The sequence below is a fragment of the Rana temporaria genome, chromosome 1, assembly GCF_905171775.1.
Source record: "Rana temporaria chromosome 1, aRanTem1.1, whole genome shotgun sequence".
NCBI lineage: Eukaryota > Metazoa > Chordata > Amphibia > Anura > Ranidae > Rana > Rana temporaria.
Genome location: NC_053489.1, coordinates 576,093,819 through 576,121,596, shown reverse-complemented (window position 1 = coordinate 576,121,596; position 27,778 = coordinate 576,093,819). Strand labels below are relative to the sequence as shown.

General features: G+C 44.1%; 1 protein-coding gene across 1 annotated transcript; it reads left to right on the top strand.

Annotated features, from left to right (window-relative positions):
- On the top strand, positions 1–27,777 carry SRD5A3 (steroid 5 alpha-reductase 3). The gene is made up of 5 exons (XM_040334842.1): positions 1–383; positions 8,967–9,118; positions 11,615–11,806; positions 19,250–19,378; positions 27,430–27,777. The coding sequence occupies exons 1-5, from the start codon at positions 172–174 to the stop codon at positions 27,687–27,689; spliced, it is 945 nt and encodes a 314-aa protein (XP_040190776.1). The 5' UTR covers positions 1–171; the 3' UTR covers positions 27,690–27,777.
- The last annotated feature ends 1 nt before the right edge of the window (position 27,778 follows it).

Sequence of the window (27,778 nt, the reverse complement as noted above, 5' to 3'; positions counted from 1 at the left end):
TGCGGGGTGTAGCAAGATGGCGGCGACGGCAAACTAGTATAAGGTGCAGATGTGAAGGGAGGAGAAGAAATGCCCCGGGCAATATCGGGAAGTCGTTCTATAAGTCATGTGTCTATGTAGTGTGGAAACAGTCAGCTGGGTGTGAGTGAGGTGATAGTGGGGGCGGCGGCCATGTTGCTCCTCTCAGGCACAGGGGTGAGTGTCATCGCTGCTTTGTGGCTCTTGTTAGATATCGCCTTCCTCATATCTCTGTTCTTCCATGTGCTGGGGGACTGTGCCCGCCGGAGCTCACCATTGTGCGCCATCTTCCAGGATCTCATCCGCTATGGAAAAACTAAGAGCGGCCGGCCTGCATGGCTGCACTGCTTCGATCTGCCGAAGAGGTGAGAGGGGGTCACACTGGGGGTTGTTCATAGCAACCAGGTGGCGGTCCAGGATTCTGATTGGTGGGAATGGGCGGGAAGACAGTGACACTTCAGTGTTGGTACATTTTCTACAAACTGATCCATGACGAGGGAGGATTCATTCATTCATGTCATTGTGCTGCACACTTCTAGTTGTATGTGTGCTGACTCTCCATTACTGCTGGGGGCGCCTTCCTCCCGAGTACTATGTGCTGTATTTATCTATGTGCTGCAGCAGTTGGAGGCATATAATGGGGTCATTCCTCTGTCTCCATACACGCCTCTGTTTTTAGCATGTTTGTCTGTCCATGCAAAGCAAAAGAAATAAGAGGGAGGAAAAAATAATGAACATGCCTAAACATGTGTGCATCCTGGGCATGTTCAGTAATGGTGCCACCTCTCTAACGTATTAATTACACAGGTTCTGGGGCTAATTTAAAGCGGAGCACCACCAAGAAAAAAAAAAATCAAAAATGCTGCTCTATATATATATATATATATATATATATATATATATATATATATATATATACCTGAAGTGCCTGTTGATAGGCAGATCGTCCTGATCTGCAGTCCGTCTTCTTTCTTCTCCTCCTCGGCTGCCTACTGGGAATGGGGGAGCGGTGTCTTCTGGGACCTTGTGTGTGTCCCAGGAGACTTCACCCATTCACGTCGCGCGGCTCGCGAATGCGCAGTAGGGAATCGGGCGGTGAAGCCGCAAGGCTTCACTTCCTGATTCCCTCACCGAGGATGGTGGTAGGGCAGCCAAGACCCGAGCGTTTGCTCGGCTTGGGCTGCCGTCATCGTGTGCACCCTGGACAGGTAAGTCTCCTTATTAAGGCCCCTTTCACACTGGGGCATTTTTTTCGAGCAGTATTCGAGCGAATCCTCATCTGCAATCCCAATGTGCTGGTTAAGCAACGCAAACACCCTAACATTTTAGGGTGTTTTTGCAGTGCCTCAGTGTGAAAGGGTAAGGCGTTTTTTTACAGCGCTTTCAATTCATTTCAATGGAGAGGGCCGTTTTTGGAGCGTTTTTTTTTTCAGCGCCCAAAAGCTGCTCCAAAGATGCTGCTTGCAGGACTTTTCTCATTGCCCCGCCAGTGCAGCGTCTCAGTGTAAAAGGGTAAGGCGTTTTTTACAGCGCTTTCAATTCATTTCAATGGAGAGGGGTGTTTTTTTCAGTGCCCAAAACTGCTCCAAATATGCTGCTTGCAGGACTCAGTGTGAAAGGGTCTATTGAGATTCAGGGAGAGCGTTTTATGAGCGTTTTAATAGTGCTATTTTTACGCTAAAACGCTGTAAGAATTCTTCAGTGTGAAAGGGGTCTAAAAGTCAGCAGCTACAGTGTTAGCAGCTGCTGACTTTAATTTTTTTTTTTTTCAAAACCGGACCTCCGCTTTAATGCTGATAAGGCACTATTTTACCCCCCTACCTGCCCACACCAGATTTCAGCGCTGTTACTCTTTGAATTACGATTGCGCGGTCATGCTACACTGTGCCCATATGGAATTTGTATTTCTTTAACACAAGCCAGTTACCAGCTTTCTTCTTCCTTCCTCATGCTGTCAGCGTAAGGAAAGCCGATAACCGGCTTGTGTTTACATCCGTGATCAGCTGCCATTGGGTGCGTGGTAAAGGGCCGCTGTTATTGGCTCTTCCAATCTGATCAGGGGAGGACGTCAATAGATGGCCTCCTGGCAAAGGAAGCCTGTGCTGTAGCTGTCATTTGGCTATAGTGTGGGCAGAAAGCGTTTAAAGGGGTTGTAAAGGTACAATTTATTTATTTTCCTAAATAAATCATCCTTCGATTTTTCTTTTAAATGTCCTTATTTCTGTCTGTAACTCCACACAGTAATGCAAGGCTTTCTCCCTGGTGTGGAGTGTCAAAGCAAAATCGAAGGATGAGGTAAGTGAAGGAGGACCGCACTAAGATAAAGGAAGCTTTTTAGGGGAAACAAAAAAAAAATTGTACCTTTACAACCCCTTAATTACAGGCATACCCCACTTTTAAGTACACAATGGGACCAGAGCATGTATGTAAAACGAAAATGTACTTAAAGTGAAACAATACCTTATTTCACTTCTAGGGTGTAGTAGGGAGTCAGGGGCTGTATTTGGGGTATCATGAGCTGTAGTTGAGGTCTCAGGGGCTGTAGTGGGGGTGTCAGGGGCACACTGGAACAGGGCGGGCTATGCTCTTGAAGCTTCAGCTCCTTCTTCTGTGGCTGCAAAATGTCTGTACAGTACTTGTAAGCCACTTTACATACACTCGGGGGTATGTCCTTACTCGCGAGTGTATGTAAAGTGAGTGTACTTAAAGCGGGGTATGCCTGTACTACCTAAGGGCCCTTTCACACGGGCGGATCCCGTGATGACCCGTTCCTTACATATCCGCTTGCTCAGCGGGGATTGCTTCATTGATCCCCGCTGAGCCTGCAGATGACAGGGACCGCCATGTCAGATCTCCGCTCTCCTCTATGGGGAGATCGGATGAACACGGCCCGTCTGTCCGTGTTCATCCGATCCGCAGACGAATTGAAAAATAGGATTTTCCTCCATCTGCAGAAACGGTGCATAGAGGCGACTGATGAGATCGGGTGTCAGCAGATGAAGGTAGGTCCCATGTGTGTCCCTTTTTCATCCATAAACTGATGGATGAAAGATCGGACATGCGGTCGGCTGGTGTGAAAGGGGATCCTAAAGCGGTGTTCCAGTCACCGTTTTTTTTTTTTTTTTAGTCAGCAGCTACAAACACTGTAGCTGCTGACTTTTAATAAGGACACTTACCTTTCCAGGGAGCCCACAATGTCGGCCCCTGAGGCCGATCCATCCATCGGATCGTGTGTGCCAGTGCCGCCATCCTAACTAAGGGAAACAGGCAGTGGAGGCTTGCAGCTTCACTGCCTGTTTCCTACTGCGCATGCACGAGTTTCACAAATCCCATTGGAAAATTGTTCGTGTGTGTACGAGGCTTTATGCTGAACACAAACAGTCTGCGGATGAGGTGCATTTTTATTTTTTTTCCCCACCGGGAGTAAAGGTGTCCAGGAAAAAAAAACATGCTTTGGCATAGTACAGATTGGGGAGACGCTCCACTTTGGGTCAGACATGTACAGTTGCATTCACACCAGAACACTGTGCAGAAGACCAACATTCCCTTCACGTTTCCCACATCGTCTTCAAAGCACACTGGGGGTGCAATCTGCTGCAGGTATCATCATTTCCCTAATGACACCCCAAATGCTGGTGTGAACCGGCCCTATGTGAGATGGAAAATTGACATCTGTTGTAATCGGTCGTGTTGAGAAATGATTTCCTTTCCCTGATGAGGAAGCAGTTCAGGAGATGTGAGAGAATACCAAACCCCACTCCCTCCACCCGCTTATTAAGATCTGCATTAAAGCGGGGGTTCACCCTTAGAGGGCACTTTTCCCCCTTAGATTCCTGCTCGTTATTACTAGGGGAATCGGCTATTTATTTTAAAATATGTGCAGTACTTACCCGTTTACGAGACGCATCCTCTCCGTCGCTTCCGGGTATGGGCTTCGGGAATGGGCGTTCCTTCTTGATTGACAGGTTTCCGAGAGGCTTCCGACGGTCGCATCCATCGCGTCACGATTTTCCGAAAGAAGCCGAACGTCGGTGCGCAGGCGCAGTATAGACCCGCACCGACGTTCGGCTTCTTTCGGCTACGAGTGACGCGATGGATGCGACCGTCGGAAGCCTCTCGGAAGAATGTCAATCAAGAAGGAACGCCCGCTCCCGAAGACCCATACCCGGAAGCGACGGAGAAGATGCAGCTCGAAAACGGGTAAGTACTGCACATATTTTAATATAAATAGCCGATTCCCCTAGACCGAACGAGCAGGAAGCTAAGGGGAGATTTTTTTTATTTTTTTTAAATGGGTGAACTCCCGCTTTAAGTTCCCTGTTTTTGTAATTCTCAACTGTAAAAAATGCAACAAACCTGATATAGCTGCTGTACATAGTAATTGTTGCACTGAAAATCACACTGCTGTCTTTATAAACAAACATTAAAGGGTAACTCCACTTTCATATGTGAAAATTGCAAACAATAAATAGTATAGCATATACAATTGCTACACAAGGCCTATTGTAATTGAATGCTATTAAAAATGACCTTTCCTTTTCGATCTGCAGGTCTGTAATCTTCTGTAAAATGCAATATGGCTACCTAGAGGCACTCTGTACACAGATGGTGTACAGAACACCCCCCAGAAATGTAATTTCCTGCTTTTCGGTTGGCTTTCTGATTTTTCCAGAAGTCTGATACAAGTCAGATTTTAGACATCTGCAACAAAAAATTTTTTAATTGGATACTTCCAAAGGGAAATCACATCTAAAAGGATGCAGACCCTGCAAGTGCAGCAGCTGGCCAATAATTATGAAATCGCTCACATTTATTTTGTACATTAAAGTGGATTTAAACCCTCCATACACCCAGTAAAGTGAACAGCCTCAGATGACACACAGGGATGAACCAAATCTCCCTACATAGGTTTTACATGTATATCTGTTGTCTTCACATTTATATACTGTTTAGAAAGTTCAGATCATTTTAGGAAATGTTATTTTCCTGTTTAACACAGAGAGTGATGTCTGGGCATATGGCTAAAATTGCTGATTGGAGGAAAGGCACACACCCCCTCTCATCATAGGCAGAGATTCTCAGAGGTGTTTTGTAACAGGGACAGCTCCCTGCTAATCTGTTAATAGCAAGCTCCCCTGACAGAAATGTCAGGATGCTTTTATCTGATGTGTCTGAGCATTTATCAGGACTTATCAGGCTGATAACAGAAGAACGGGTCAGGAGAGAACTATGGGACTTGGCTCTTTGAAGAGAAATGGCAAAATACTGCAGATATGTGCCCAGCTCAAATTTCATGAATTGGGTTTACATCCACTTTAACACAGAAAATGTATATAGATCGTCCAGAGGGAAATGTTTTTTTATTTCTCAACAAACGTGGAATTACTCTTTAACCCCCCCCCCCCCCCTAACAATCTTGGTAAACCTCTCTAATCCCACTCCAACTGCTTACCTCTTTTTATCATGTAGTAGCTTTCTCCAATGTTTACAGCCTTTCTTTAGAAATTATGTAATTTCCGCGCTAACTGAGTGATATTAAAAAATAGTGAATGAAGAGCAGCGGCTCAAAGTGAGATGCACACAGATGCAATAAAAGGGGAAAAAAAGGGGAGCGACGCTAACCAATGTTACAAATTAGTGACATACATATACAAATTGATTTAACAATTGAAGGAGACCAGTAAATGAATATATACTCAAATTATAAATGTGTACATAAATAAGTCCATCAACCACAAGTGAATGTGCATAACTTGAATATTTCAAATGACTTGAAACAACTCCAAAACACAGCTACAGACTCGTGAACCTCCACCACGTAGAGTGCATGCTTACTGGAAGGCAAGCTAAATACGCTTGCAGCTATCAACCCAGCCAGGGCCTTTATCCAGCGAATGTTGGGATAGACAGCTCACAAATGGATTCCTGTCATATAATGGGCAGGACACCCACCAATCAAACCAGGTAGACTTGATGATCCAGTTACCAAGAACATGGGCCGGACAGGTTTACCCAAAAAGAAAATAACTCACCATGGTGTAAATCAAAACACGGGTTTTATTAGGATTAAAGGTTGCATTTACATTGGAAGCATAAAATGTAGCATCTAATATAAAAAAAGCTGACTGGCTAGCTAACACTCTCAGGATCACAACGTGATGATGTCAGCACACCACTCCTCCCAACACGCGTTTCGTCACATGCTGACGTCGTCCTGGGACACGCACTGACTCATCGCGTTATATAATACACAGGAAGAACCACACCTCAATCTGAGTCTCGGGTGGCAGATCCTAATTCTCCATATAGGAGACTGGCAAAGTAGCCCATATGCCAGAATTGCCAGTATTGTAAAGGAAATGGATATACTTTACATTGAAAGAGTAAAAAAAAGGAATATACCAGGATAAATTCTGGCAGACAATGTTGCCTACCCACTATCATAACAATGTGACAGCCACCCCAAGTAATATATTCTTAGTTAATCTAATCCCCAGTTACTGCCATATTAAAGAGTTTAAACCAACATGTTATTCAAGATTAATAACCATTAAAAGGAGAGCCCTAACCAGAGGGCACACAGATAAGAATAGTCATTAACCATAAAACCCTGTAGAGCAGTGGTTCTCAACCTTTCAAGTGCCGTGACCCCTTAATAAAAATTCCCAAGTTGTGGGGACCCCTAACAGTAAAATTATTTTCGTAGCGTGGGTTGTCAGCGTGGGTTGTCAGCACTTAACGCAAGACAAGTAATTTGCACCCCCTAACCCATGGACATTTAGCGCTCCCTGAGTCCCTTCCACTCGTACGTTATTAAAACCCCTTCTGTTACATTTTAGGATGTACCACTCTTTCTCTTTGTTCTCCTTTCTTTCCCTTTTATGTCTTTCTATGCTAATTTATTTCCTCCGAACCCTCTCTCTACCTATCTTTCTTGTTCTTTCTCTTATTCTTTCTGTCCCTTTTTCTTTGTTCCTCCCCCTCTTTTCCTCTCCCTTCCATGTATTCTCTATTTTAATTCCTTCTCTTACTCCTTGGTGGGTGGGGGGTAGGATGAGTGGGATGGGATGAGTGGCAATGCTGGGGGGGGGGTTCTTATCAGCCAACTTAGGTGCTCTTGATCAAGGTCATCTGCTGATCTAAGAACTGTAGTGGGGACTTTTAATGGCAACTATGATCACAGGTAGTGTAACTCACTGTGTCTCCGGCTTTACTGTGTCTCCCACTTTGTATATATAAATCGCACTCCTAACAGACTGATGTCCTTATTATCCATATTTATCAGTATTAATATAATTAAATGGCTACCTAATCCCCACAATTTTGGGGCTTCAATCAAGTAACTCTTGTTGAATATTACCCAAGGCCCCAATATAGTTTGTCTTAAAAGGTGAACCTATTCTGACAGAATAAATAAACAAATAGGGCCAGATTCACAAAAGGGATACGACGGCGTTTCTCCTGATACGCCGTCGTGTCCCTGTTTCTATCTATGCGACTGATTCATAGAATCAGTTACGCATAGATATCCCTAAGATCCGATAGGTGTAATAGTTTTACACTGTCGGATCTTAGGATGCAGTACCGCGGCCGCCGCTGGGGGGAGTTTGCGTCATAAACCAGCGTCGGGTATGCAAATTAGGAGTTACGGCGATCCACAAAGCTTTTTCTTGTCGTTATGTCGCCGCGACTGTTAGTTTGCCGTCGCAAAGATAGGGCACCTGTTACAAAGTGGAAAATGTCTCCACCATGTAAAAGTATACCCGTCTTTCCCCCGTCGCTTTTGAATTTTTTTAAAATGTTTTCTTTTTCCCGGCGCAAGTCTTTTTTTCACGTCGCGATTCACAAAACGTCGGCGCGTCTTAATTTCGCGCAAAGCACGTCGGGAAATTTGCATCGGGAGCATGCGCAGTACGTCCGGCGCGGGAGCGCACCTAATTTAAATGGGACTCGCCCCATATGATTGGGCCCGCCTTGCGCTGGACGTGTTTACGATACACCGTCGCAAATTTCCAGGTAAGTGCTTTGTGGATCGGGCACTAACTTGGAAAAATTGCGGCGGTGTAACGTAAACCAGTTACGTTACGCTGCGCCCGGCCTACGTGAATCTGGCCCATATTGTCTAAATACAAGAGTCATGTGTATTCTTCCTTCAATCTTGGTGTACTTTGTATATTTCTTCCAGATCTGTGCAGTAATTCAGCATCAAATTTCTGTGCTTTGTGTTTGTGCTGGGATTTCCTGTAATAAGACCAGTCACTGCTGGGCTCTCTCTCCTTGCACAGGATCACTGGTCTAATCTCCGCCCTCTTCTTGTATTTTTCTGCAGCTAGCCTGTAGTGGGTGGACCTGCTGGATCCCTCCCAAAGCTCTGCTGTCTGCACAGGCTATGTATAGCGTAGTGATGATGCCTGTCCTGTAACATCTGGGTTTAGAAATACATTTTGTGCACACAAGGTGGATTTATATCCATTTTAGCTGCTGAGGCATCCATTTAAAATTTAGATTTTTATTTTTTTGCGCCCAGGGTTCAGCTTTGATATTGACTCACAATAAAGGAAGAGGTGTCCCTGGAGTAGAACTACTCTGGTTGAGGCCCCTTTCACACTTGTACGACTTGGGACTGCAAAGTCGCATGACAAGTCGTTCCCCATGATTTCCAATGACCACCATTCATATTAGTATGACTTCAAGGTAGTCCCTGCACTACTCTGGTCTGACTTTGATGTGCAGTACACAGGCATTCCATAAAATCGTGCGACTTTGAAGTCTCGGTAGTGTGAAAGGGGCCTAATGGACCAACAAGAGGTGACACAACATATGCTAGTAGATGTATTTTGGGGATTTCCTGTGGAATCAAATCATGTCATCTCCTGTATACCCGCTGTGTTGGATTAATCATCTATGTATTAATGTTTACCCTTTTTTTTTTTTTTTTTTATCCACAGGTGGTTCTCACACTTTTATTATTTGTCTGTTTTCTGGAACGGGGCACTGCTTTGGTTAGTTGTGCAGTCACAGCTGTTTGGAGTAGAAATACCACAGTGGCTGCAGTCACTACTTCATTTCTTCAACAAGGAGCCACAACAAAAAATATCAGGTGAGCAATAAAATGTCCACACAATACAAATTGACTATGTAAATTGTGCATGGCACATGAATTCTAGTTTAGTTTGCATATACAGTAAGCATGTCCAATTTATTGGAGCTCCGGGACTACAAATGTGACAGGATATTCTTTTCCTATAGTCCAATCTTTTTAATTTGTAACTTGCTATGTACTGTCTACAAAAAGGGAAAAAAGTGGGGTCAGCGTGTGGTGTGGTGTGTGTGTGTGTGTGTGTGTGTGTGTGTGTGTGTGTGTGTGTTTTTTTCTCTCCTTCCTTTTATATAGGCCCTGTTGGGGGCATTGCTGAGACCCCTGACATCTCCTTCTTGAGACAGGGAAAGGGACTGAGGACACAGATTCCCCAGTCCCTTTCTCTGCAGCCTCAGCTGCACTGGAGATGAATGGAGAGGACACAGAGCCTCCTCTCCATTCATAAATTGAAGCATCGTAAACACAGTTTACAATGCTCAGTTATGAATGGACAGAGGCAGTGATCACTGACTCTGTTCATTTGGAAAAGGAAGGAGCTGGTAAATGACATATTTACCGGCTCCTTCCTCCGCTGTCCATCCTGACAGATCGAGCACAAAGGAACCCAGAGTGGAGCAAGGAGGAGGAGCTTTCTATAGGGGCTTTCGAGCCGAGTCAGGGCTCCGTGTATCCATTCAGACATGGAGCCCCAACCTGGCCCCGCTCCTTTCTCCCCTGATTGGCTGGTTCACTGACTTTGACAGCAGCGGGAGCCAATGGCACTGCTCAGGAGGAGTGTCCCGTATGGCCTAGACATTCGTGGACATCGCTGGAGAGAAAAAGGGGCTCAGGTAAACAATTAGGGGGTGCTGGGGTGGCTGCTACACACAGAAGTTTTTTTTTTTTTTTTTTTTTATCTTGATGCATAGAATGCATTAAGATAAAAAAAAAAAAAAATTCTGCATTTACAACTCTTTAATACCATAAATAATAATTTGATTAGATTCTTACTCCAGGAGTATATAATCAGTCTCTAGAGAAATGCTTATAGCAGAACTACACTGCACCTGAGCACCATAAACCAAAAACACTATTTAATTTATTTTTCAAAGCAGACTACCCCATTCATGCATATCTCAGTTTTTTTTTTTTGTATGTTCTTGGCAAAACGCCTTCTAGGATTTCTAGCCGTGGCCATCTTTAGTAAGGGCAGAATATTCATGTAGCATTTACTTCCTGGAATCCATCTGCCCTAGCTCAGGCATGCAGACAGGAGGGTGTGCTTGGCTAAGAAATCCCCTCCTTCCTGAAGACTCCTGGGATGTATGACAAAATTTGCCTAGGAGTGGAAACCAGGATGTAACTAAAGAAATGCAAAAAAAAGTTTAAAACAAGTAAATACGATATATACTTTCCTATCTATTTACTAATGATTGCAGTATAAGAGTCGGTTCACACAGCAGCGGCACGACTTTGGTGGCGACTCTGCAAGTCGTCCTGAGGACGACTTCAGAGGCGATTTGCAAAACGACTTCTGTATAGAAGTCAATGCAGGTCGCCCCGAGCCGCCCCCGAAGTCGTACAGGAACCTTTTTCTAAGTCGGAGCGACTTGCGTCGCTCCTATTAGAACGGTTCCATTGCATTGAATGGGACGCGATACGTCAGGCGGCTGAGCCGCCTATCGTGTCGCCCCAGTGTGAACCGGGTCTAAGGATTAACAATAGCCAATGTTGATTGCGAGAGTGAAATTTCACTTTAAAAAATGCATTGCAATTTAACTAAACCCATTCGATTTAGTCAACTGAATAAAAGCTGGAATTGATTTTCGTCAGTTTTCATCAATTTACTTTTTTTTTTTTTTTACGTTTTTAGTTTTGCAGCTGTTGTAAACTATAATTTTAAATATTTTCGGTGCTGAAATGACCGCTGCAAGGGTCAAATGGCATTTTTCCAATCCAGTGAACCAAGTAGAGAAAATTTACCTTTTCCCCTCCGTGTAAGTTGGTCATTTTATTCTCCTTGTTGGATCTCACCTACTGTGGAGTTCTGGTGGCCTGTGCTTTTCTTGCCTCAAAATTTGTTGGCTCTAAAGTCTATAGAGATCTGCCTGCTCAAGGGATGTGAAAACAGGCTGTGGATCCTCCACCAGTACCTTCAAGAGGAGCATTAGGCACATGATAGTGAAAATGTAGCCTATACATTATGCTCGTCCTACAGGTCCATGTTTCATAGGTTAATGGACCTCCAATTTTAAATAACATTGTATTACATGTACAGTATTGTGAGAATCATGAAAGAGCCAGATGGATGACGTGCCTCAAGCAGTACAGCTGGTGTGTTATATTTTCAGTCTCTGCTAATTTAAAAGCTCAGGTTCTTGGTTCTGAATCGCCTGCTAAATTTCGGAATTCTCCATTTTGTCCACTCCTGATTACAGTAGAATATGACATCTTTTTATATTTAAGTTGTATTTGTAGCATTGTCCTTATGAATGCAATTTATGTATTGAAATCTAGGTGGAGAGGTTTCCACTATTTTGGCTCTATCCTTGATATGGCTGCACAGCCTGAGAAGACTAGAAGAGTGCCTGTATGTCAGCATCTATTCCAGTGGGGTTATTCACGTGGCTCAATATGGTCTTGGAGTTGCCTACTATTTTCTTGTCGGGATAACATTACTTGATAATGCCAACTTGGATCCAAAAAACAGTAAGTGTGCAAGGGAATGGGTGGGTTGGCAAGGCATTGCACTTTGGAGCATACATTTCCACCAACAAAAGGATGGTCCTTTTGCTAAAGTTTCCAGATATTGTGACTTTTTTCAGTTGCGCACACACAAGTATTAATAATGTACAGAATAAAACCAAACAATTGGAAAGCAGGCAGTCACACCCAAAAGATGTCGGAACACATTCACCTCCAACTTTTCACCCAATACAGACTTGATTGTAAAGGGGGGGGGGGCGGAGGGGGTCCTAGGTGGGGCTACAGTGTACTTGTCCTGCTTTATTAAAGTTCAATGTGACCTAACATCGGTGTGCCACTTCTGCTTTCCCGCTGAGTTTGTGGCGCACGGGTGGGCTCCCTTTTGATAAACACTTAAGTCCTGTACACACAATCGAAAATCTGATGGAATCTGATCCGATGGATTTTTCTGTCGGATATGCGATGAAGCTGACTTTCATCAGTCTTGCTCACACACTATCAGTCAAAAATCCAATCGTGCCAAAACGCGGTGACGTACAACACTATGATAAAAGTGCAATGCTTCCGAGCATGCGTCGACTTGATTCTGAGCATGCATGGATTTTTGTCCGATGGAGTTCCACACAGACGATCGGATTTTTCAATCGTTTTTTTTTATCCATAGAAAAATGTAAAACATGTTCCATTTTTTTTCACCGATTGGGGGGAAAAAAAGATGGGGCCCACACACGATTGGTTTGTCCGATGAAAACAATCGTGTGTACACAGCTTTAGAGTTCCAAAGGCAAGGGATTTTTATACAGGCTTGAAGTGGTGACATTTCTCTACAGGTGTGAATATCTGAGATGGATACACACACCAATTCTGTTCAGTTTTGCTATTTATCTTATTGGCTGGGCAGGTTTTAGTGACCGCTGCAGCCACACGGTTCTATAGCAGTAGTGTGAAACCGCTAGATTCTGTGGACCATAGACTGCTATGCAAGGTTGGTATATCTGTATTTAATTAACAAAGCAATTTTGTATACACTGGAAATTGCTTTCTTTTCAATATTTTATGATTTAAAAACAGAGCAATTTGAACAGAATTTACAGAAATGTCATCTAACTCAACAGTTGCATTCAGGAAAATGTTTATGAAGGGCATCCCTCCTGCTTCAGTGTTTGGCTTGTGCCATAGGAAACAAAGGTAGATAGGGAGGTACAATGGTAAACCATTATGTTCTACTGTACTGCTGCTGGGAATTCATCAACTCTAATCAGGACGGCAGGGTCTTAAAAAAATAAAATAATGGATACCTTTTTTTTTTTTTTTTTTTTAATGTCTTGATTGACAGCGGGAGCCAATGGCTGTTGCTGCTGTCACTGTGAGGAGAACAAGAGCAGTGCTGCTGCAGGTAAGTATTTAGGGTGGTGAGGAGGCAATGTAACCAATGGGACGTTTTAGCTTAGAGCACTGAATGCCTTTAGAACCACTATAAGGGCAGATAAGTCTTATATTTTGTGTTATTTTATGTTGCCACTGTAAATATTTCCACAATTACATCTTTGTTACTAAAGCAGACTTCTATATTTTACCATGGTAGCACATGAAGAAAGGAGGCTCCTCCTTTGGAAAGTTATAAAAAACGTGCCATACACTTTTTTAAAAAGCTTGTGAGTGGCTGTTGTCAATGTATTATTTTTATTTTTTTACTGGCTTATCTGTGTACAGGTCTACTGTAGATAGCAGTGCAGGTAATGACCTGCAGTTGTACACAGTAGAAGTTCACGTGGGTTATTGGGTTAACTGTCCCAACATGAGGCCATTGTTTTTTACCACTCTATGTGTAGCTTACAGTGCCTTGAAAAGTATTCATACCCCTTGAAATTTTCCACATATTTTCACGTTAAATGTATTTTAACATAAAATACGTAAATGTATTTTGTTGGGATTTTATGTGATAGACCAACACAAAGTGGCACATAATTGTGAAGTGGAAAGAAAATGATAAATGGTTTTTAATTTCTTTTTACAAATATCTGAAAATTGTGGCGTGCATTTGTATTCAGTTGCATTTGTAATTACAGCTGCAAGTCTTTTTGGGGATGTCTCTACCAGTTTTGCACATCTAGAGAGTGAAAATGTTCCCATTCTTTGCAAAATAGCTCAAGCTCTGTCAGATTGGATGGAAAGAGTCTGTGAACAGCAATTTTCAAGTCTTGCCACAGATTCTCAATTGGATTTAGGTCTGGACTTTGACTAGGCCATTCCAACACATGAATATGCTTTGATCTAAACCATTCGTTTGTAGCTCTGGTTGTATGTTTAGGGTCGTTGTCCTGCTGGAAGGTCAACCTCCGTCCCAGTCTCAAGTCTTTTGTAAACTCTGAGGCCCCGTACTCACGACCAAACATGTCTGCTGAAACTGGTCCGCAGACCAGTTTCAGCAGACATGTTTGGCCGTGTGTTGGCCCGAGCGGACCATTTTCGGGCGGATCGGAAAGGTTTCCAGCGGACAACTGTTTCCTGGACTTGCTTTAAAACAGTCCGCTGGAAACCTGTCCGGCCGGACATGTACGGTCGTCTGTACAGACCTACCGTACATGTCCTGCCGCCCGCCATCCCTCGCATGCGTCGAATGACTTCGACGCATGAGTGAAAGCATTTTAAAGGCAGGCCGCCCACGTAGCCGCGTCATTGTCGCGGCGACACCGCGTTATCGACGCCGCGACACCGCGGACACGCCCCGCGTATTGTTTACGCGCGGACTTCTGTTCGATGGTGTGTATAGCCATCGAACAGAAGTCCCCGGGCAGTCCCCGGCCAGACATGTCCGATGGAAACGGTCTGCAGACCGTTTTCATCGGACATGTCCTGCCGTGAGTACAAGGCCTAACAGGTTTTCTTCTAGGATTGCTTTGTATTTGGCTCCATTCATCTTCCCATCAACTCTGACCAGCTTCCCTGTCCTTGATGAAGAAAAGCATCCCCACAACATGATGCTGACACCACCATGTTTCACAGTGGGGATGATGTGTTCAGGATGATGTGCAGTGTGTTTTCTGCCACACACAGAATTTTGCTTTTTGGCCAAAAAAGTTCCATTATGGTCTCATCTGACCAGAGCACCTTCTTCCACATGTTTGCTGTGTCCCCCACATGGCTTCTCGCAAACTGCAAACTGACTTTTCAGGGCTTTCTTTCAACAATGGCTTTTTTCTTGCCACTCTTCCATAAAGGCCAGATTTGTGGAGTGCATGACTAATAGTTGTCCTGTGGACAGATTCTCCCGCCTGAGCTGTTGATCTCTGCAGCTTCTCCAGAGTCACTATTGACCCTTTGCCCGCTTCTCTGATTAATGCTCTCCTTGCCCGGCCTGTCAGTTTAGGTGGACTACCATGTTTGCAGTTGTAACATACTCATTCCGTTTTCGGATGATATATTGAACAGTGCTCTGAGAGATGTTCAAAGCTTGGGATATTTTTATAACCTGATCCTGCTTTAAACTTTTCCAACTTTTTCCCTGACCTGTCTGATGTGTTCCTTGGTCTTCATGATGCTGTTTGTTTACTAAGGTTCTCTAACAAACCTCTGAGGGCTTCACAGAACAGCTGTATTTATACTGAGATTAAATTACACACAGGTGGACTCTATTTTACGAAATTAGGTGACTTCTGAAGGCAATTGGTTCTTCTAGACCATCGCAGGGCGGAAGCAGCATCAAAACATCACTTCCACCCATGGCTCTCAAAAGGCAATTTTTGTTATTTTTATTTGAATTTTTATCTTTTCAAATGACAATTTTTCTTTTTCTTTTTTTATTTGTATGTTTATTGCATTTTAGTGTAAATATGAGATCTGAGGTCTTTTTGACCTCAGATCTCATATTTAAGAGGTCCTGTCATGCTTTTTTTTATTTTTTTCTCTATTACAAGGGATGTTTCTGTCCTCTCCAGCCGAGCTCGCATGCAGAAGCGAACACATACGTGAGCCCACATATGAAAATGTATCGCCGCAATCGGTAGAGCGAGAGCAATAATTCTAGCCCTAGACCTCCTCTGTAACTCAAAACATGCAACCTGTAGAATGTTTTAAACGTTGCCTATGGAGATTTTTAAGAATAAAAATTTGACGCCATTCCACGAGTGGGTGCAATTTTGAAGCGTGACATGTTGGGTATCGATTTACTCGGCGTAACATTATGTTTTATAATATAAAAAAGTTGGGCTAACTTTACTGTTTTATTTTTTAATAAAAAATACTTTTTCCAAAAAAAAAGTGAGCTTGTAAGACCGTTGCGCAAATACGGTGTGACCGAAAGTATTGCAACGACCGCCATTTTATTCTCTAGGGTGTTTGAGAAAAAAATGTGTGTTTGGGGGTTCTAAGTCATTTTCTAGCAAAATAGTGGTTAATAGGTTTGCAGATAATACAAAGGTAATGACAGTGTGGGCCAAACCCAGAAACTATATAAACAAAAAAAAACAAGCAAAGGCATTCTATATAGAGATCCTTATCAGATCCTCTTGATCATAAACATCAAATAAAAAGGTGGTTCGTAACAAAGTATAATCTAATGGTACAATAACTAATAAGAAACTAGGAGAACTCCTGCTTCACCTCTTTGGGGTACCAAAGAAGAAAAGAGGAGAAAAAAAAAGAAGAAAAAGAGGGGGGTTTGTTAATTTTTATGTTTTTTATTGGGTCATTCAGCATACAGGTCATATAACCACAAAAGAAAAACGAAGAAATAAGAATAACACAAATTCTGGATTCAAAGCAAAGTACAACATTTGTTCCATTCATATGTGAAAACTGTAACTAAACATACTAAAGCAATATAATTCCAAAATGTAACAAGAAGGATGGATAGACTTTTAAATCCTGAGTTCCATACATAGGTAATGCTCCTGGTCTTAGGGACTTTGATGTTTGAAGCAGAGTTGTCCGGTTCTCAGGTATACTCCTTTCTTTTTTTATTTGAATATAGGTTTGTGTTATGCAAATAATATCCTATTTTTTGGGTTCTCAAACAATGCAATATCCTTATGGGGTAGGGGAACCCTCCTGGGCCTACAGCTGTGGCCAAAAGTTTTGAGACCGAAACAAAAATATTTAATTTTCACAATCTGCTGCCTCAGTTTTTCTGATGGTTATTTGCATATACTCCAGAATGATATGAAGATTGATCAGATGTATTGGAATAAATTGCGAAGTCCCTCTTTGCCATGAAAATTAACTTCACCCCATAAACCTTTCCACTACATTTGTAAAAAAGGCTTCAGGGCGCCCAAGAAAGTCCAGCAAGTGCCAGGACCATCACCTACAGTTGTTTCAGCTGCAGGATTGGGTCACCACCAGTGCAGAGCTTGCTCAAGAATGGCAGCGGGCAGGTGTGAGTTCATCTGCACGCACAGTGAGGTAAAGGCTTTGAGGATGGCCGGGCCTGGTGTCGAGAAGGGCAGCAAAGAAGACACTTTAAGAAAAACATCAGGGACAGACAGATATTCTGCAAAAGGTACAGGGATTGGACTGCTGAGGACGGGGTAAAGTCCCTTTTCTCTCTTGAATCCCCTTTCCAATTGTTTGGGGAAAAAAACCTTGTCCGGAAAAGATAAGGTGAGCGCTACCATCAGTCCTGTGTCATGCCAACAGTAAAGCATCCTGAGACCATTCATGTGCGTGGTTGCTTTTCAGCCAACGGAGTGGCAACAGCCATTGGCTCCTGCTTTCACATTTTTGCCTAAGAACACAGCCATTAACAAAGAATGTAACAAAAAGAGAGCAACTTCTCCCTACCATCCAAGAAAAGTTTAGTGAGGAACAATGGTTTTTCCAGCCTTTGTCATAAGGAAAATTTCATAACGAAGTGTCTTGGGGAACAAAACCTTAAACTTTTGGGTCCATGGCGAGGAAACTCCCCAGACTTGAATCCCATTGAGAGCTCGTGGTCAATCCTCAAGTGAACAAATCCCCCCCCCCCCTACAAATTCTGAGGAACTCCAAGCATTGATTATGCAAGCATAGGCTGCCATCAGTCAGGATGTGGCCCAGAAGTTGATTGACAGCATGCCAGGGCGAATTGCAGAGGTCTTGAAATAGAAGGGTCAACACCAGTAGTGTATTTAGGTTTTGTGCTGCCCTAGGCCTGACTAAACTTGTGCACCTCCTAATTTAAATATGACCCACCCCTTTCTGTTTTAAGACCTGCCCTGTGTCATTCTGAAAACTTTTGCCCATGGCCGTACACCTTGGGGCCCTTTCACACGTGCGGACCGTATGTCTGCATTTTCATCCGTCCGTTGCGGATGAAAACGGGACATACATGGGTCCCTATGTGATTACGGGTGTCAGCGGATGACCATCCGCTGACACCCGTAATTGTCCGCCTCCGCAAAGATCCGCATTTGCGGACGGAAGAAAATCCTATTTTTCTTCCGTCTATCGGATCGGATGAACACGGACATACGGTCCGTGTTCATCCGATCCCCCATAGGGGAGAGCAGAGGAAAGGCAGGGCGGTCCCTGCACAGTGTGCGGGGACCACCCTGTCAGCTGCCAGCTCAGCGGGGATTTTACGGAGGATCCCCGCTGAGCTTTTGCGGACACACGGAGCGGATCATTACTGATCCGCCCGTGTGAAAGGGCCCTTACAACCAGATTACCACACTTCTGATCACAATGTTTTGTCAAACTTAAGGCATTGCAGTGCAGCACTAACCCTATGACTCCTGTAGAAGTTAAACGTTACAACTCGGGAAAGTGCCTTTTTTGCGGGTGTTATATTGTTTTTAATGCACTTGATGCTGGTAGGCTATCGATTTTTGCATTTGCATCATATTTCACCTCTGCCGCTGCCCCAGTGACAGCATGATTACTAGAACAGGGAGTGAGGGGAAGTGTCCCTTATGAGGTCACAGATAATTCAAAACAAAGTTGATACCAGCAGCCTTTGGTAAACTTGAGAATTAATCATGGGCTCAATGATTGTCTGTGCAAATCGGCAGCAGGAAGCCAAGAAAGTGAATAATGACATAGCTGCACATGCTTTTTCTCCGTTATCTGCAGCCTAAAGGCTGTTAGTTACCAGTTCCTTTTGGGTAATGGCTTTCTATGACTACAGCTGTATTATAGAAACATTTACCATTACACTATTCGCTGTGACAGCAGGGTATCTTTAAGCTTTTTATCATGTCTGTGAACTTTGTCGGATCTTAATAACCTCCAGTTTATCCTGCCTGTTTTTATGTGTTTTCTGGGAAGATGGCTGGGGATATGATTCTGTGCATCTGGGGTTTTGATCACCTGTTTCAAGGAGACGGGTCCTTCCTATTCCATTTACTGTCCTGGAATAAAGTTCTGTTATCACTGTAGGTTGTCACATACAATATTTGCATAATCTATACGTAAATACATATTTTTTTTTTATTTCATACATTTTTTTTATTTTCTTCTACCTTCTAGTCACTGTTTCGGACCTTGCTTTTCAAGTTCATTGGTACCATATCATTGGATTGGCACTATACATCTGGGCATCAGTACATCAGCACAGATGTCATGTCATTCTTGCCAATCTAAGGAAAAATAAGTCTGGTGAGTATTTATGAAAACATTTACTTCCTAAGCAGCCAAAATGGATACTCTTCTGTATTTCCCAGTGGAGTTTCCACAAAAATGTATTTAATATTGTGACGGTATCGGTATGATATCCCCGTCAACGTTCCCTTCTTCCCATAACGAAAATCACCCCAATATTCCACGAGGAGGGATATCCCTGGAATCGCCCAGAAAGCCACACATGAGACCAGCTTACTGCTTGAACAACACAGACTTTTATGTTATAACACACAGCTTATATGTCATTTCCAAAACTGTTACAATGACAAATCTCCGCCCCCCTCACACTGGGGCTTCCATACAGATGATTCAGACAGACACGACGGGGCCGATGCTGAAACACATTTTCTTTAGACAATGACATCAATGACGCTGAGCACTAGCTGTACTGAATACATTAACCAGACCGCTCGACCCCGCATATAGAGAGATAATTACCACAATGAAGCAATCAGAATAATTAACACAAGCCACTTAAACCCAGCTCTCCTTCACACAACACAATAGATCAATTAACCTTTAGAAATAGTGAGGGGACATTAGCACATCAATAACCTGGCTAGCAGGGAGCAGTAAACTGAGACATATAGGCAAATGTATCACAATGGCCCCCCTTTTGCTCCCTGCTCCGGCAAACCCGGTTGGACCTTCCCTGGTCCAGTAGGGTTGACGGGTTCAGAGCTATTAGTCAGAGGTTAACTCCGTTTGGCATGACTGACCTCCCTTGGCAACTGCTTCAGACTCAGGTATGTCACCGGGTCGTCAGATCACAAGCCGGTCAGTCCCCAAGTCTTTGTGCGATCTGCAAAGTCACCAGAAGTCAGTGTGAAGACAGCGAATGGGTCTGTGCGCCGCCGTCTAGGTGTCCCGCTATGGGAGGGGGCAGGTTATGGCTCTGAAGTGACAATCCCAGGAGATTCATAAAAAGAAAAAGTTATATTTGTTGAAATGCTGTAGCACTGGTGCTCAGAGTCCGGGGGGGGGGGGGGAGGGAATCAGAGCCCCATAAGGTCAGCCACCCCCTGCTCCCTCCGCAGCCGCCGGTTCTCCTCTTGGAGCTTCTCCAGCTCCATCTCCAGTTCATGCTGCTGTGACCTCAGGTGGTTGTTCTCCTCCTCCATGCGGCTTATGCACTCCTCCAGCTCTATGTACTCACGGATCAGCTCCTGCTTGCTCATGTCCTGCAGGCTCTCCACGTGGTCCTTCATCATCAGGAACTGGGTGGTGGTGTAAGGGGCCACCGGTGGGCCCTTGGCGAACATCTCGGCATGCATCTGGGACGCCCGCTGCGACTCCCTCTCCTCCAGTCGCTTCTTCTCCTCCCAGGTCAGCTTGTTATACGGCTTCCAGGACCTCTTCTTCTTGAAGGGTGGCCGGCGGTGCCTCTTTCTGCCCAGCTCCCTCCAGGGCCCCTCCGGCTCAGGGCTGTCGCCCATGACCAGCTGACAATGGTGTTCCCTGTTGTCCGTAATAACAGATTGTACCATGAGGGCTTCGTAAGGGGTGCCCAATGGTTCTTCCTGACCCAGCTCCTTTGGATCCCAAGCCGAGTCTACACAATGGGCTGCTGCTGGTGGGCGGTACCCAGGTTGAGACCAATTTGACCTGGTGTTGTCATTCATGGGGCAATTCTGCTTGAAGTGACCCAGCTGTTTGCACCGGAAGCAGCGTTGTTCGTTGCCCTCCTGGCGATGATAGCGAGGGCTAGATGTCACCGGTCTGTTAGGAGGTTGGTATCTAGCGGTTGGTGGGTGTGAGGGCACCGTTTGTGGTGGAGGTTGTTCCTGTGGTGTGACCTGGTTCGTCTTGCGAGTATCTGCATATTCATCCGCCAACTTCGCGGCCTCTGGTAGAGTCATGGGCCTGCGATCTCTCACCCAATCTTTGACGTCCGTCTGGATGTGATTGTAAAATTGCTCCAGGAGCATTAGTTGCAAAATGTCCTCTGCGGTGGTGGCCTGGCTGCTGTTAGCCCAGTTAGAGGCCGACCGGGACAATTGGCATGCCCATTCCGCATAAGAGTCTTTCGTGGTTTTGCGTGAGTCCCTGAACTTCTGTCGGTGGGACTCTGGGGTTACTGCATAACGAGCCAGGAGCACTTCTTTAACCCGGGCGTAGCTATGAATATCCTGATCTGGCACGGTCCGGAAAGCATCAGAAGCTTTGCCTGACAGTTTGCCTGACAATATTGCAACCCACTCTCCTCTAGCTATTCGGTGCAGGTTACATTGTCGCTCAAAATCCGCCAGGAAGTTATCAATCTCACAGTCCTTTTCATCAAAAGCTTTAAAAGCGCTAAACGGAATCTTCCTTGCGTCTGCTGTGCTGTACTCACTGTTTGGAGAATGTGCGGCTGCTTGTTGGACTGCTGCCAGTTTTAACTGTAGTTCTGCGTCCCTTATTTGTTTATCCTTCTGTAGTTCCGCGTCTCTTATTTCTTTAGCCTCCTTCGCTAACAGGTCCATCACTTTCAGCACCACATCTGGCGTTGGGTTCGGGCCGAACCACGCTAGCTTCTCTCTCATTAGCTTGTTGGTTGGTGACTCCTCCTGAATCACTGGTGTCTCTATCTCTTGTACTGCTGGCGTTGCTGCAATCCCGTCCTCCTGGTCTAGCTCCATTGATTCTGCTATGATGACCCGCTTGGTTTTGTTGCTAGCAATCCTTCCACGAACTTCCAGTAGTTCTTCCAGTGTCTGCTTGGAATCCGGGTGTGAAGGGGAATAGAAGGGAAAAATCCCACTGCTACCAACCAATTGTGACGGTATCGGTATGATATCCCCGTCAACGTTCCCTTCTTCCCATAACGAAAATCACCCCAATATTCAACGAGGAGGGATATCCCTGGAATCGCCCAGAAAGCCACACATGAGACCAGCTTACTGCTTGAACAACACAGACTTTTATGTTATAACACACAGCTTATATGTCATTTCCAAAACTGTTACAATGACAAATCTCCGCCCCCCTCACACTGGGGCTTCCATACAGATGATTCAGACAGACACGACGGGGCCGATGCTGAAACACATTTTCTTTAGACAATGACATCAATGACGCTGAGCACTAGCTGTACTGAATACATCAACCAGACCGCTCGACCCCGCATATAGAGAGATAATTACCACAATGAAGCAATCAGAATAATTAACACAAGCCACTTAAACCCAGCTCTCCTTCACACAACACAATAGATCAATTAACCTTTAGAAATAGTGAGGGGACATTAGCACATCAATAACCTGGCTAGCAGGGAGCAGTAAACTGAGACATATAGGCAAATGTATCACAAATATATTGTGTTTTATGTGCATTAAGTGCTGTATTTACTTTATCAGCCAGTGTTTTATACCTCTCTCCAGGAAGTTTAAAGGGGTTGTAAAGGTTTAATATAAAAAAAATCGTACTTGCCTCCACTTTGCAGTTCGTTTTGCACAGAGTGGCCCCAATTCTCATCTTCTGGGGTCCCTCGGTGGCTGTCTTGGCTCCTCCCCGCAAGAGCAAACCCCCTCTGGGATGCTCTCTCCCGAGGGGGTTACCTTGCGGGCGCGCTTCCGTGTTATACACTCGGCGTAAATAGCTGCCGAGTGTATGACTCGGCCCCGCCCCCCAGCGGCCGCATCACTGGATTTGATTGACAGCAGCGGGAGCCAATGGCTGAGCTGGGGGATGGATGGGGGGGGGAGAGTACAAGGTGTTTTTTCACCTTAATGCATAGGATGCATTAAAGGGGTTGTAAAGGTGTTTTTTTTTTTTTTTTTTTTTTTTTTTTCTAAATAGGTTACTTTTAAGCTAGTGCATTGTTGGTTCACTTACCTTTCCCTTCGATTTCCCTTCTAAATGTTTTTTTTTTTTTTTCATTGTCTGAATTTCTCACTTCCTGTTCCCCCTCAGTAAGCTTGCCCCCATCTGAGCCATTCTGGCTGGGGGTTAGTCAGCGTGCTCTCCCCCTCCCTTGGGACTACATCCCTGCGATGTAGTCCCAAGGGACTGGCTGCGATGTTCCGATGTTTACATCCCCTCCCTGTGATGCGTAAGGTCCCATGGGGTGTATTAGACTGTAAAATCGTAGGATCTCGGTGCTGTGCTGCACAGGGCTGATATGACAGACACAGCATACATCTTTATGGACTGACGGCACAAAGAGCGTGCTGTGAATCGGGTTTAAGATGCGCATGCGCCGGTGACGTCAGCAAATGCAACAGTACAGATTACAAGAAAATGGAGCCAGTAAGATGACATTTTCATGCAGCGATTTGAACTGTTTGTAGTGGTGATTGATATGGGCATAACTTATGGGGGAGAATTTACTTCCTTTTAAACTGAGTAGCATAAATCAGGTTTGCTGATTGTTCAGATTAAAACAACTGAGATCAGTAAAGTGAAATACTAAAGCTAACCATAGATGGGTAGGCCCATCTATGGTAGGTTTCCTCTGGCCGGGGGGGGATGCATTGCCATTTGTGGAACCACCTTTTAAACCCTTTTAGGGAGGAGGCCATTTCTTGGGTTCCTGTGAGGACTGTTGCATGGGATAGATCTAGGGATTGTTCACCTGTGCCTTCCTCTCTGGCCTACAGTTCTCTCCTCTTTACAGATATGAGGTGGCCTGTTCACTTTCCCCATGTGTTCCCAGCCTAGTGGGGGTCATTGTGGTGGAAGTGTTTATGTTCTCAGGGCATCCTCATCGGCTGCAGGATTATGGGAAAAAATCAGTTTTTGGCTGGTAAGCTTCAGACCAACTTTGCGCGCTCTGTGAGCGGGTGTTTTTGGCCGCATAGGGTTACTGTGTAGCGGCACCCCTCTTCTGCCGCCGGGACTTGCAGCATTTCTTGCAGCAGTCGGGTTGACCTGGAACCATAACATTTAGTGATGCATCTTCCTAAGGAAGCGCATCATCACTGGGTGCCCGAGGTTATGTGGTTCCCACATATGGAGGTGCAGGGGAGGGAGCAGGGCTTTAGTTGATGCATTTATTAGGCGGTTTTCCAACCCAGCAATGGCTATTGAGATGCCAATGCTAGGAACAGCAGGAGATTGAAGGTTCACTCCAGCAGGCTTCGCTGGAGGCATGCACCATCTCTGCATGGGTAAGGGCTGTCTTTAGGGTAGCCTTTGTTCCTGTAGAGAATTGTTTGTTATCCTTGTAGCCTCCTTCATGTCGCAGTGGGTCACAGGCAGTGGGATATATGACTGATGCCTCAGCAGAATCCGTAAAATGTCTGCTGTCCTCTGTATCAGTGATTATTCTTTTTATTTTTTATTAAACTTTTTTTTTTTTTTATGCTTTTTTTTTTTTTATTCCAAGTTTTCACATTTCCATCATAAAAAAAACAAACAAAAATACAAACTACATTAACAGGTACATAGTGTTAGCTGCACCACTCCTTAAGGCAAATATAATCTTCTTATGATATGGCGCTGACATATTACCATCTGAGATGTAACGTATATTAGCACAACCACTCACTTATTCTTCTAGTGGGGTCAATTTCTAGGCTAAAGTAACATTCTTTGGTTTCAGCTAGGTGACCCCCATTATTTTGTCAGCCCAATACGGAGTAACAAGAGGATAATCATACCCAAAGAAAGGTAGTTCAAGAAGAAAAGAAAGAAAGAGTTGGAAATTTAGTAAGACCCCCACACCCCGACATCCGCCCCCTACATCAATATAGTCTCCCGGTTAATACTGGATCCAAGGGCTCCATACCTTATCAAACTTGCATTTTATCATTTAAAATTGCAGTTATTCGTTCGTTTAGCATAATCCAGGAAAGTTTGTTTGAGCTGGTCGAATGGCACCACCTTCGATTTCCATGACTTGGCTATGATGATTTTTGCCGTCGTAAATATAAACTTTATAAGGCACCTTTGGGGTTTTGAGGCTGATTCTAGCTCGGCCCCCAGCAATGCCTGTCTTGGGGATTTAATCAAGTTAACCTGGGTGAGGGTTTACACAATTGTACACCCTAATCCAGTAGCGCCTCACCTCTTCATATATTCTAGTTTTTCGGTACAATTTGTCAGGACTGTGTATTTCTGAGATGAGACTCTTGATCTTTCTTAACTACTACTTCCAGAAACTCTGACATAACTACGATGATCCCAATGGAATATTTATGCACACAGTACGACAAGATCAAGGCTCTTATCTGTATTGCAAGTGGTTCCAACGCCAACACAAAAAGTAATGGCGACAATGGACAGCCTTGGCGTGTTCCTCTCTGAATGTTAATTGAGTCTGAAAAGTAGCCTTTTAAAAACTTTTTTATTAAGAGAACCATATGTGGTACAAAAAAGCACACAACTTGTATCAAAGACATCAGCTGAGTAAGGTACAGTTCAAAATAAAACATCCATTATACAATGACAAGATGAACAGGTGAATGCAGCAAGAAGAAAAACATTCAAATGGGTTTTTATTTTTTTCCCTAACTAACTAGCCGCAGGACTGCTTTTACAAGCAGTAAGAGGGAATGTGTTGTCCACCCCCTCCCCTGCTTGCTCCTGCTCTCCCGTCTCACCAGGAGACCCAAACAAAACCAGTATTACTGCGAACGTCAGATTATGGGCAGTAATTCTAGCACTAGGCCTCCTCTGTAAATCTAAAGTGGCAACTTGTAAAGGCTTTTAAAGCATTTCCTATGGACAGTAAAATGTATGTCAGGAGTGCGCAATTTTAAAGTGTGACATGCTTGGCATCTATTTACTCAGTGTAACATAGCGCTTTACAACATCAGGGAAGACAGTACAGTTACAATACAATTCAATACAGGAGGGATCAGAGGGCCCTGCTCGTTAGAGCTATGTATGTATAAGAAAATATAAATAATTTTGTTTGCATTCAAATTCAAAAAGGTGTGTATTGTAAACACACAAATTTTATTCTTTTGGGCCTCTGCTTTAACCACTCCCCGGGTAGATGTCATTTACTTTGAGTGAAGATATCTGGATGATGCCTGAGGCTACAGGCATCATCCAGATATATTTTTTTCAGTTGGAGATTCCCTACAGTGTAAAAGCCATCATAGTGGCTGTTTAGCCACTTGATGGCTTTTACAGGTGGCGGGAGAGGACATCTTACCGCCCTCTGGTCTCTCCCTTGTGATCGCGGAGCCGGAGAATAAATCCACCAACAGCAGTGGTTTACTATAGTCCCTGGCCATCTCTGACCTTCGGAGGCCAAAAGCGATGTCATGATGTCACTTCCGGCTCTGGCAGATGTAAACATTGCTAACTTTTTGCTGGAAAGTCTGAGATCAAGTTTTTGTTTTTTCTCTAGGGCTTTCCAGCATAGAGGAGTGATCTGGGGACTTGTAGACTCCAGATCTCTGCATAAAAAGGATATGGCATGTCCTATTTCAATTACAAGGCTGTTTACATTCCTTGTAATGGGAAGAAAAGTGATCCAAAAATAAATGCTTACATGCAGAAGTGAATGCATACAAGGGTCACACCCACACATGTAAACAACGTTCAACCCACACATGTAAGGTATTTCTGCAATCGTTAAAGCTAGAGCAATATTTTTTGCGCTAGACCTCCTCTAAACTGGTAACCTGTACATTTCTAAAACATTGCCTATGTGTGCCAATGAAGCACAGTGATATCATGATCAATAAACCAGGTATGGGTACGTTCGGTAGTGCGGGCAGGTGCCAAGTTCTGCTAAAATATCCTGGTAGAGGGCTGTGCTGACTTTGGACTTGATAAAACACAGTGGACAACACCAGCAGATGACGTGGCTCCCCAAATCATCACTGAATGTGGAAACTTCTCATTGGACCTCATGCAACTTTAATTCTGTGCCTCTTCACTCTTCCTCCAGATTTTGGGACCTTTATTCCCAAATGATATGGGAAGCCATGTCATCAGCAGGTGTTGGGGGGGCTTATGATAGACTCACACTTCTTATTTTATAAGACTGCAGAGAAATTTGTGCTCATGTTATGCTTCCTTCAAAACAAAATTGATGTTTACAGCTGATGAGCTCACAATTTACTAATGTATTTTTGTTTTTGTTGCAGGAAAAGTTGTAACCATGAACCATGTTATGCCCAATGGAGACTGGTTTGAGAGGGTGTCCTGTCCACATTATTTTGCAGAGCTGTTGATATATGTATCTATCGCTCTTCTGTTTGGATTGGGTCATACATCATGGTGGCTGGTGGTTATGTTTGTGTTGTTTAACCAGTCATTGGCTGCTATTTTATGTCACGAATTCTATAATGAGAAGTTTGATAATTATCCTGCTCACAGGAAAGCTTTCATACCATATTTATTTTAAGGGACCATATTAAACTGTTACACTTGCAGACAAGTATTTAAAGCTGACCTTAGCCCAAACTTGTTTGTCATGTGTTTCCCAAAATGTAT